At 38.5% G+C, this 12,056-nt stretch overlaps 1 protein-coding gene across 14 annotated transcripts in view; it reads right to left on the bottom strand.

The window, feature by feature from the left end:
* The window catches only part of CLASP2 (cytoplasmic linker associated protein 2), a 178,485-nt gene that overhangs the window by 78,805 nt on the left and 87,624 nt on the right, over positions 1-12,056 (bottom strand). For all 14 annotated transcript variants that reach the window (XM_032648259.1, XM_032648263.1, XM_032648260.1 and 11 more), the window contains 4 exons: positions 10,966-11,043; positions 9,818-9,985; positions 7,551-7,606; positions 6,322-6,495 (listed from right to left, as the gene is read on the bottom strand). In XM_032648259.1, the coding sequence (XP_032504150.1) occupies positions 6,322-6,495; positions 7,551-7,606; positions 9,818-9,985; positions 10,966-11,043 (476 nt within the window). The remainder of the gene's footprint in view (positions 1-6,321; positions 6,496-7,550; positions 7,607-9,817; positions 9,986-10,965; positions 11,044-12,056) is intronic.

Genomic DNA, 12,056 nt, shown 5'->3' with positions numbered 1-12,056 from the left:
TCTTCTAGGTGTTTGTTTTTTAATTCTTCTAGGTCTTTGTTAAACATTTCTTGCATCTTCTCGATCTTTGCCTCCATTCTTTTTCCTAGGTCCTGGATCATCTTCACTATTGTTATTCTGAATTCTTTTTCTGGAAGGTTGCCTATCTCCACTTCATTTAATTGTTTTTCTGGGGTTTTATCTTGTTCCTTCATCTTGTTCATAGCCCTCTGCCTTTTCATTTTGTTTATCTTTCTGTGAATGTGGTTTTCATTCCACAGGCTGCAGGATTGTAGTTCTTCTTGCTTCTGCTGTTGGCCCGCTGGTGGATAAGGCTATCTAAGAGGCTTGTGCAAGCTTCCTGATGGGAGGGACTGGTGGTGGGTAGAGCTGGGTGTTGCTCTGGTGGGCAGAGCTCAGTAAAACTTTAATCTGCTTGTCTGCTGATGGGTGGGGCTGAGTTCCCTCCCTGTTGGTTGTTTGGCCTGAGATGACCCAGCACTGGAGGCTAAAGGCTCTTTGGTGGGGCTAATGGCGGACTTCAGGAGGGTTCATGCCAAAGAGTACTTCCCAGAACTTCTGCTTCCAGTGTCCTTGTCCCTGCAGTGAGCCACAGCCACCCCCCGCCTCTGCAGGAGACCCCACAACACTAGCAGGCAGGTCTGGTTAAGTCTCCTATGTGGTCACTGCTCCTTCCCCCGGAACCTGATGCACACACTACTTTGTGGAGTCTCTGTTTCCCTCAGTCCTGTCGAAGTCCTGCAATCAAATCCCACTAGCCAAAAAAAAAAAAAAAAAAAAAATCCCACTAGCTTTCAAAGTCTGTTTCTCTGGGAATTCCTCCTCCCTTTGCTGGACCCCGAGGTTGGGAAGGCTGACTTGGGGTTGAGAACCTTCACTCCAGTGGGTGGACTTCTGTGGTATAATTGTTCTCCAGTTCGTGAGTCAACCACCAAGTGGTTATGAGATTTGATTTTATTGTGATTGTGCCCCTCCTACCATCTCATTGCAGCTTCTCCTTTGTTTTTTGATGTGGGGTATCATTTTTGGTGAGTTCCAGTGTCTTCCTGTTGATGACTGTTCAGCAGTTATTTGTGATTCCGGTGCTCTCACAAGAGGGAGTGAGCACACATCCTTCTACTCCACCATCTTCTATTTATTTATTTTTGGCTGCGTTGGGTCTTAGTTGTGGCACATGGGATCTTCACTGAGGCATGTGGGATCTTTCGTTGTGGTGTGCGGGCATCTCTCTAGTTGTGCCACATGGGATCGTCATTGAGGCATGTGGGATCTTTCATTGTGGTGTGCCGGCTTTTCTCTAGTTGTGGCATGCAGGTTTTCTCTTCTCTAGTTGTGGCGCACAGGCTCCAGGGTGAGTGGGCTCTGTAGTTGTGGCACGTGGGCTTAGTTGCCCCATGGCATGTGGGATCTTAGTTCCCTGATGAGGGATTGAACCAGTGTCCCGGGTGTTGTAAGGTGGATTCTATACCACTGGACTACTAGGGCAGTCCCTCATTGCTAGCATTTAGAAATACAACTGATTTTTGTATATTGATCTTATCTTTGGTAACTCTGCTGAACTATTAATAAGCTCTAATCGTTTTTTTGTGAATTTCCTAGGATTTTCTATATATAAGACCATGTTTTCTACAAATAGCTTCAGTTCTTTTCCAATATGGATACCTTTTATTTCTTTTTCTGGCCTAACTGACCTGGCTAGAACTTCCATGATAATGCTGTTAGGAAGGGCAAGAGTGGAAATCCTTATCTTGTTCCTGATTTTGGGGGAGGCATCCAGTCCTTCATCATGACGTATATACTACCTGTGGATTTTTCACAGATGTTCTTTATCAGGTTCAGGAAGTTCCCTTCTATACTAGTTTGTTGAGTATTTTTATCATGAAAGGGTGTTGAAATTTGTCAGATGCCTGTTCTGCATCTACTAAGATGATCATGTGATTTTTGTCCTTTATTTTACTATATGGTATATTATATTGATTAGTTTTCATATATTGAAATAATAATGCATTTCTAGGAAGGTAATGTTTCTACCACAGAAAAGTTTTATGAAAACTTAAAAGCACTAATCAACCCATTGTTGACATCTTTGTAAACATCTCTGTCCAGTCCTATATATAAGAATGTTCATGAGTATTATTCATAATAATAAAAAACCAGGAAACAACCAAGATGCCCACTAACAGCAGAACAGAAAACTAAATTGTGATATATTCATACCATAGAATACTGTACATAGAAATATAAATAAATGAACTTTAGCTACATGCAACAACATAGATGAATCTTAACAAAAAAACAAACAAAAAACCCATTTTTGTCCAGTTTTTCATCTATGTATAATTTTATACAAAATAATGAAAGTATCACACATTGCTTGGTAGGCCATATCATTTGATCTTTGCTAAAAATATGACTTGTTGGGGCTTCCCTGGTGGCGCAGTGGTTAAGAATCCACCTGCCAATGCAGGAGACGTGGGTTCGACCCCTGGTCCAGGAAGATCCTACATGCCATGGAGCAACTAAGCCCGTGCACCACAACTACTGAGCCTGAGCTCTAGAACCCTCGAGCCACAACTACTGAGCCCACGCGCCACAACTACTGAAGCCCGAATGCTCTAGGGCCAGCATGCCACAGCTACTGAGCCCGCGTGCAGCAGCAAAGACCCAATGCAGCCAAAAATAAATAAAATTTTTTTAAAAATTAAAAAAAATATGACTTGTTAATGGCTGCACAGTATCTGTAAGGATATACCATAACTTAATCACTCCCTCTTTGTTACACATCAGGGTTGAAGCTAATACATCTATTTTTAGAAACATAATGAATATTCCTTTTATTTCTTGGCATAATTATCTATAAACATTGAATTACTAGTTCAAAACTCTCAACATTTAAAAAAGCTTCATGGGTATTATTAAAATGCCACTCAGATAAAGTATTCCATGATTACTTCACATCAGCACTTTTAAACACATTCTTTATGAACAGTAGGCACTAACCTTAACTTTCTTGCTGCATTTACTGGTCTTTCAGTTTGCATTTGTTTGATTACAGTGGAGGTCCAACATCTGTTTGGGGGTTTTGGGGGCAATTTTGAAATATGCTTTTCTTGATATAAGTAAAATTTTTTTCTATAAAAATAAGCTCATCTGTTTCTCATAGACTTATAAAACTTGTTGACGTTTCAGCTTTTTTTGTATTGGCAAAATTTTTTTCCCTTTTAATTTTCAGTCACTTGATTTTATATTTTCACACTTAAGATTTCGATCCTAAGGGATTTTCCCTCATGGTTTTCTGGCTCTTTATGCTTAGAAATTTCTTCTCCAATCTGAGATGAGATGAATACTCAACCACTATGTTTTTGTCAAGATGCTTTATATTTTTGTTCAACTTCTTAGTTATCTGGAATAAATTTTTATATGGTATGAAACATGGTTCTAACTTAATTTTGTACCAAATTGAAAGCCATATGTCTAAACACCATTTACTGTATAATTTATGCTTTCCTCATTGAATGCAGCTATGCCACCTTTATCATGTACCACATTCACACCTAGAATCTCTGCACTTCCTATTGTGTTCCAATGATCTGCCTGCCTAGTGTTCCCTGAGTACTACCCAAGAGAAAGAAAAATGAAGCACAAAACAGAGATAAATAATATGGATAACCAATCTCAAACTTTTAAGGTTGATGGATATAAAAAACAAACCCTGAATAGCTTTGGGAATATATGTTTAAGTTTTTTTTTTTTAAACAACTTTATTGGAGTATAATTGCTTTACAATGGTGTGTTACTTTCTACTGTATAACAAAGTGAATCAGCTATACGCATACGTATATCCCCATATCCCCTCCCTCCTGCATCTCCCTTTCACCCTCCTTATCCCACCCCTCTAGGTGGTAGCAAAGCACCGAGCTGATCTCCCTGTGCTACACGGCTGCTTCCCACTAGCTATCTGTTTTACATTTGGTAGTGTATATATGTCAATGTTATTCTCTTACTTCGTCCCAGCTTACTCTTCCCTCTCCCTGTGTCCTCAAGCCCATTCTCTACGTCTGTGTCTTTATTCCTGTCCTGCCCCTAGGTTCATCAGGACCATTTTTTTTTTTAAGATTCCATATATATGTGTTAGCATATGGTATTTGCTTTTCTCTTCCTGACTTACTTCACTCTGTATGACAGACTCTAGGTCCATCCACCTCACTACAAATAACTCAATTTTGTTTCTTTTTATGGCTGAGTAATATTCCATTGTATATATGTGCCACATCTTCTTTAACCATTCATCTGTTGATGGACACTTAAGTTGCTTCCATGTCCTGGCTATTGTAAACAGTGCTGCAATGAACACTGTGGTGCATGACTCTTTTTGAATTATGGTTTTCTCAGGGTATATGCCCAACAGTGGGATTGCTGGGTCGTATGATAGTTCTGTTTTTAGATTTTTAAGGAACCTTCATACTGTTCTCCACAGTGGCTGTATCAATATACATTCCCACCAACAGTGCAAGAGGGTTCCCTTTTCTCCACATCCTCTCCAGCATTTATTGTTTGTAGATTTTTTGATGATGGCCATTCTGACCGGTGTGAGTTATCACCTCATTGTAGTTTTGATTTGCATTTCTCTAATGATTAGTGATGTTGAGCACCTTTTCATGTGTTTGTTGGCAATCTGTATATCTTCTTTGGAGAAATGTCTATTTAGGTCTTCTGCCCATTTTTGGATTGGGTTGTTTTTTTGATATTGAGCTGCAAGAGCTGCTTGTATATTTTGGAGATAATTCCTTTGTCAGCTGCTTCATTTGCAAATACTTTCTCCCATTCTGAGGGTTGTCTTTTCATCTTTTTTATGGCTTCCTTTGCTGTGCAAAAGCTTTTAAGTTTCATTAGGTCTGATTTGTTTATTTTTGTTTTTATTTCCATTTCTCTAGGAGGTGGGTCAAAAAGGATCTTGCGATGATGGATGTCATAGAGTGTTCTGCCTATGTTTTCCTCTAAGAGTTTTATAGTGTCTGGCCTACATTTAGGTCTTTAATCCATTTTGAGTTTATTTTTGTGTATGGTGTTAGGGAGTGTTCAATTTCGTTCTTTTACATGTAGCTGTCCAGTTTTCCCAGCACCACTTATTGAAGAGGCTGTCTTTTCTCCAATGTATATTCTTGCCTCCTTTATATAAAAATAAGGTGACCGGGCTTCCCTGGTGGCGCAGTGGTTGGGAGTCCGCCTGCCGATGCAGGGGACACGAGTTCGTGCCCCCGTCTGGGAAGATCCCACATGCCGCGGAGCGGCTGGGCCCGTGAGCCATGGCCGCTGAGCCTGCGCGTCCGGAGCCTGTGCTCCGCAACGGGAGAGGCCACAACAGTGAGAGGCCCGCGTACCGCAAAAAAAAAAAAAAAAAAAAAAAAAAAAAAAAAAAAATAAGGTGACCATAGGTGCATGGGTTTATCGCTGGGCTTTTTATCCTGTTCCACTGATCTATATTTCTGTTTTTGTGCCAGGACCATACTGTCTTGATTACTGTAGTTTTGTAGTATACTCTGAAGTCCAGGAGCCTGATTCCTCCAGCTCCGTTTTTCTTTCTCAAGATTGCTTTGGCTATTCGGGGTCCTTTGTGTTTCCATGCAAATTGTGAAATTTTTTGTTCTAGTTCTGTGGAAAATTCCATTGGTAGTTTGATAGGGATTGCACTGAATCTGTAGATTGCTTTGGGTAGTATAGTCATTTTCACAATGTTGATTCTTCCAATCCAAGAACATGGTATATCTCTCCATCTGTTTGTATCATCTTTAATTTCTTTCATCAGTGTCTAATAGTTTTCTGCATACAGGTCTTTTGTCTCCTTAGGTGGGTTTATTCCTAGGTATTTTATTTATTTTTAAGCTTTGATTATGATTCAGCTTTGCGGTTTTCCCAGATTTCCAAAAGGCTTTAACTTCTTGGTAAGGGAACTGAAGTAGGAGAAAGAGGATAGAGAAGCTGGGTACAACACCGAAGTCCCTTAGTATCCAGCAGCTGGATGTGGCTGTAGTGCAGAACTTTGAAAATTCTATATGCAAATCATGGAATAAAGAATTGTTCCTTTGATTAAGATGGTTAGGAGGACAACAGGGGGAAAAGAGAAACAAGGTATTTCAGATACCTCAGAACTACATTGCAAGGACAGAATCATATAAAACATATGGACTATCCTTAACTAGCAAGAATGAAATAGAAATGATAAATATATCACCATCATCAATCACTGAAATTGATGATGATTCACTGCTTCCCTGAGACCAGGGAGAAAATGTTGTACTTTCCCATAGTTAGCTGTCTTACCTAGTGATGCGTAGGAACCTGGATTCAGGGCACCTGCACCTAACCGCCCACTTCGTACAGACTGCCCAGCAGCATGATGTGCCTTGGCACCAGCAGCAGCATTCACATCAATATCACTTCGTGAACGCTGTAGGCTTCCTGGAAGGGAACTGGCTTTGCTGCTGCCTGCTGATACTATGAAAAACAAAGCAAAGGTAACCTATTATTTCAGTCACTGCAAACGGCACAAAAATTATATAAACTTGAAATCACCATGAGATTAATCCATGATGACAAATGGTCAAAAAGGAAGTAGTGGCCAAATGGATACTAGAAAGTACTTTAGCATATTTTAAAATCAGAATGCCTCAGTTTCAATGCTGTCATAACTAATTCTTCTTGGACAATTTTCTCAATATTTCTCTGCCTCATTTTCCCCTTTCATAAAATGGGAAAAATAACTATACTTTGTGAAGTTCATAGGACTGTTTTATAGATGAAAGGATGATGTTTATGATTGATTCATGAAAATGAAGCACTGTTACAAGATAAATAGATGACAGCGGGGCTATTTTTTAACTATAAGAATAATGCAAGTAGAACTAGCCTGGGAATAGAATAATTCAGAAAATAATGCAGGTTCTGCCACTCTTAGGTAATGCCAATTAAGTCATTAAATTTCTGGTCTTTAGTTTTTCAGTTTTAATGAGGAGTTTTATAAACTCTGAGTTATGACCCATTAATAGGCTGTGAAATCAACTAAGTGGGTCATGACAGCACTTTAAAGAAATGAAACACAGTAGAAAAGAGAACGCATCACAGGTAAGGGTAAGTAGGCTTCCTGGAACTTTGGCTTATACTATATATGTATACTTATATACAATATACTACACAGCATATGTATATAATTATATACACTATATTGTATATATGACATGTAGTATATGTATATGGTATACAAACACAGGTACAGTATATAAGTGTGGTATTTACTATGTAAAATGATTTTCTCACTGTGGGTCATATTAAAACAGTTTAAAAGCTACTGCTTTAAACTGCTTAGCTTTAAAACTGTTCTAATGTGCTTTTAAAACTTTTAAAGTGTAACTCTGTGTTTTAAACTTTTCAACTCTTGATGTGACCCAGAGTGAGAATATCTTTTTACATAGTAACTTTTAATTTATTTATAAAGTCACTTTTACTCTATTAAGTAAAATATGCTATGACTCTTAGTTAAAAAGGCAATTTACCTCTTCCAGCAACAGTTGATGGGTTTGCTGTAGACCATTTGGAAGAAAAAGGGCGGCTGCAAGGTAAAAAGAAATACTTTTAGTAAGACGACATAATTTATCACTCCTCTGACAAAAATTAATGAAATAACATTGAGTTTTCCGAAGAGTTGAGAAGTATTTCTGATTTCAACTTTCCTTTTACAAATCACTTTAGAACAGTTGTTGTCATATATCAGTGGTATCTAAGTTAGCTGTGAAGCAAAAATGAAATAACTAGCATTGAATAAAGACTGTAAGCTCTACAGAAACAGGGACCAGGTTGCTGTTGTTCACTCTGGTCCTCAGCACACACTACCACAGGGAACTCAATAATAGCACTCTCCAACACTTCTATTCTGAGATATTTTACTTAAAGAAAGGTAGTATTATTGCTAGTACACAGGGAATTCAGTGTAACCAAGGCCTGTCTCACCGAAGTCATATGGTTGTGGCCATTGGTAACTCGTGCAGTTACCCTGTAGGTATAACACAGTCTATAGCAGTTCTATTAAGTATTACTGCATGGGGCAACAGAATCAAAGCTAAGGACTACTGCTGAGGATGACATGTATGATTAGAAAGGAAAACACCTAGAATCAATTCAAAGAATCCACTGCCTCCTTTAATATCTTTTTTGATTATTTATCTTTAATTACTATGGTACTCTGAGGCCCATAAATAAATATCTAAGTATGTGAGAGAGTCTGGAAAGTATATCTATGTATGTATGTATGTATGTATGTATCTATCTGCCACGCTGTGTGGCTTGTGGGAGTTTTAGTTCCCTGACCAGGGATTGAACCCAGGCCCTCGGCAGTGAGAGCATGGAGTCCTGACCACTGGCCCGCCAGGGAATTCCCTGTCTACAAATTTTAAAGGTAAGGGGAAGAGAGGTTAATGACAGAGTGTTGAAAAACATTCTTTAAGTTATTATTATCAAATGGTAAATTTGGTAGTTGGTTATTAAACCCAGTATTATATTATTTTTATAACTGCCCCCTAAAATTGTTACTCTAATAGGTTGAGGCAGACCACTTCAAGTCCACAGATTTTAAAGTTGTTTGTTTATGTTTAAAGATGTTCTACTAGAGTAAGAAAATACCTTGTTTAGATCCTTGCTATCCAAAGTCTGGTCCATAGACAAAAAGCATTGACATCACCCAGGAGTATGTAAAAAATGCAAAATCTCAGGTCCCATCCCAGATTTACTGAATCAGCTTCTGCATTTTAACATGATCTTCAGGTGATTCATATACACTTTAAAGTTTGAGTAGTAAATCAAAGTAAAGGGAAAAGAAGCAACAAACCTCATTTGAGGTGAAGGATTTATCACAAATTTAAAGAGAAGTTTAAATAGGTAATTATTCCTACAAGAATTGTTTTTTAAAATCAAATCATATCTGCTTTTACTCCGAAAACATGTAAGCCACTGAACTTTTATTTAGTACAGTACTCACAAGACCCTGTGAGTGCTTCCTTGAATTTTGTGCCCTAAGTGCCTCCTAGTCCCAGTTCTGTACCAGAAAGCTGTAAAGGCAAACAGCAATCATTGTGGGGTTAAGGTCCTAAAGAGATAGGAATTACAGGGAGGTAAACTGACATTCTGTGAGCTGCTCTTCCCTGGGGAAATCTTCAGATAGTTGTGGCCACTGCTAGGTATCTTAGCAGTCTCATAGGGCTACAGAAACAGAAAATAGGGGTAAGCCAAGGAAGCAAGGGTTTGAGGTAGCCAACATAATGATGAGTGGAGTTACAGAGAAGTGAGTCAGATACTAGATAATTTTGCCCCCTTGAGGGATTTGCTGAAATCTTAAACCGTGCAAGAGGTGAGGAAAGAAAGCAGTGGAGTTTTTACCAGTTACACTGCTGTGTAAGAGTTCTGAAGATGACTTCTGAATCTCCGTTACAGTTCTTCCACTACAGTGCCCTAGAAATGGGCTACTTACTATATTGACTATTTTCCAGGTATTAAGAAAAGTATACAAATTAATGCTTTCCAATCTTTTTCACAGACACGAACATATTCAAACAAAATTTGAATCCCTATACTCTTTACCTAACGAGAAGTTATACAAGTATGTAATCCAACCCCTGAGAAAACAGGCCAAAGAAAATAAGCACATTCAGTCATCATCTTTCAAAAAGGCTTCAAGTGAAAGCAATCAGATATTCAACCATCCAACATAAGGAACTTTGTGCAGCTGGAGAGACAAAGAAATCAGTAATTATCATTTATATGACCTTACTTGAGACTTTCTTGCGAGCTAGATGAGGACCTGTCTGATTGTGGAAGAGATGCTACACTGCCAGAACTCTTTAAGTAAGTTTGAAGACTCTTCTGATAAGATGGCTCAAGGGAATTATACAGTGTTTCAGCTTCACCAGGAAAGTGGTTTCTAAGACCCATGTAAGTCCTGTAAAACAAATGAACAAACAACAAAAAGTAATAACTTTGCATTATTAGACATTAACCGTAAAATGTGTATGTTCAAGAAGAACAAGGGTTTTTAAGCCCATAGGTTTTTTTTTTTAGTTTTTAAATTTATTTTTGGCTGCGTTGGGTCTTCGTTGCTGCACGCAGGCTTTCTCTAGTTGCGGCAAGCGGGAGCTACTCTTCGTTGTGGTGCACAGGCTTCTCCTCGCAGTGGCTTCTCTTGTTGCAGAGCGTGGGCTCTAGGCGCGTGGGCTTCAGTAGTTGTGGCTTGTGGGCTCTAGAGCTCAGGCTCAGTAGTTGTGGCACACGGGCTTAGTTGCTCCTCAGCAATGTGGGATCTTCCTGGACCAGGGATCGAACCTGTGTCCCCTGCGTTGGCAGGTGGATTCTTAACCACTGTGCCACCAGGGAAGTCCCCCATAGGTTTTTAATACACCCACAATGTGCCAAGTAGAATACTTTCTATATTTAACAAGTTTTGGTAGAAAGACGGCAAGCTTTTGAGAAAAGGAGATCTCAGTTCAAAAGCTAGCTGTAATCCTTAGGGTCTGTGTGGCCTTGGGTAAACTCCCAAATCTCCAAACTTCAGTTGCCAATATAAGGAGACAGCACCTTTGTGGGATCATTTTAAGGATTAGAAAATAACACATACCTACTGCCCTAAACAGTATCAGGTACATGTTAAATGTTCAATAAATTAGTTATTTTTATTCACAGCAAAAGTGAGTATGTTATGATGGAATGGGAATACTGTTGAATGTACAAATGACAATGCTAAGTGAACTGTTAAGACACCCAGTATAGATTTAATGGAGACAAATCAACCTCCATTTTACTAAAGAGCTAATCAAATAGAATACTTGGGACATTTGAATGATATTTTCATTCTCCCAATATAATTCCTGTCAAAGAAAAGACCAAAGTATGTTTAAACTGTCAAAAACTACATTACAGACTTACTTTCTTGCCTCCACTCTGGCCTCTGCATCAGCATCATGAATTCCCTTCTTAATAGTTTCAACCAAGACGGCTGCATGTCTATAAAATAAAACACCTTTAGATTCATGTGTAAAACTATGTATTTCACCATAAATGATACTGCCTATACATTATGCATCAATCACAAAGGGGCAAGGGAGATAAAAAGATAATTAGTACACAATAATAAATCTAAGATTGCAAGATTTCCTAATAACCCATCCCATACATTTCATTCATGTATGGTTTCCTTCTGACAAGTCAAACATTATAAACCTGGACATAATTATTTTCAGATGGAGTCCAGACATATAGCACTCAAATCTCAAATTTTTGATGAATTAAAAAAAACCTTTTGTGTGGTTCCTCACTAATCTACCAATGTATAAAATTATTTGCTAATAGTACAATCAGTTATAATCTAACCAAACTGAATAGCAGCTGCCACAAAAGAACTTAAAGAAAATTTGGAATTATGTCATGCCTGCAGTAAACAACAAATTCTATGTTTTAGAAATGGGTTATGAATAGATTTAATGATTTCCATGAGAATGGAAAATCAGCAACGTGTTCAACATAAATGCATGTATATCCCAAGCTTCAAACTTGAAATTAATGAGAAATACAGCCATGCAAATAGCCAGTGACCAACATTTTCCTCTTGTTCATCTCAGAGCTTCATTAGATGCTGCCCAGTGTATACTTGACCAATGACAACTGACAACTGGTGTGGAAAAACTTTCCAACAAATCTCTCTCACCTTTTTTTTTAATGGCCGCGCAGCAAGGCTTGCAGGATCTTAGTTCCCTGACCAGGGATCGAACCCGGGCACTGGCAGTGAAAGCGCCAAGTCCTAACCACTGGACCACCAGAAAATTCCTCTTTCACTTTTTTAATCTCTTTCCTCTGAAAGGAAGTGCCTTTCTTCTATCTTAAATAATTCATTACTTGGTTAACTGCACCTCAGGAAACCTATCTCACGTGACTAGAAATACATTTTAAAATATTTGCCCAATTTAACCTGGAATACCTTATATAACCCATTTACTAAGAGACCCTCACTCACCCCACAA

The sequence above is a fragment of the Phocoena sinus genome, chromosome 11 (genome assembly GCF_008692025.1).
Source record: "Phocoena sinus isolate mPhoSin1 chromosome 11, mPhoSin1.pri, whole genome shotgun sequence".
NCBI classification, from domain to species: domain Eukaryota; kingdom Metazoa; phylum Chordata; class Mammalia; order Artiodactyla; family Phocoenidae; genus Phocoena; species Phocoena sinus.
This window is presented reverse-complemented; position numbering and strand designations above follow the sequence as displayed.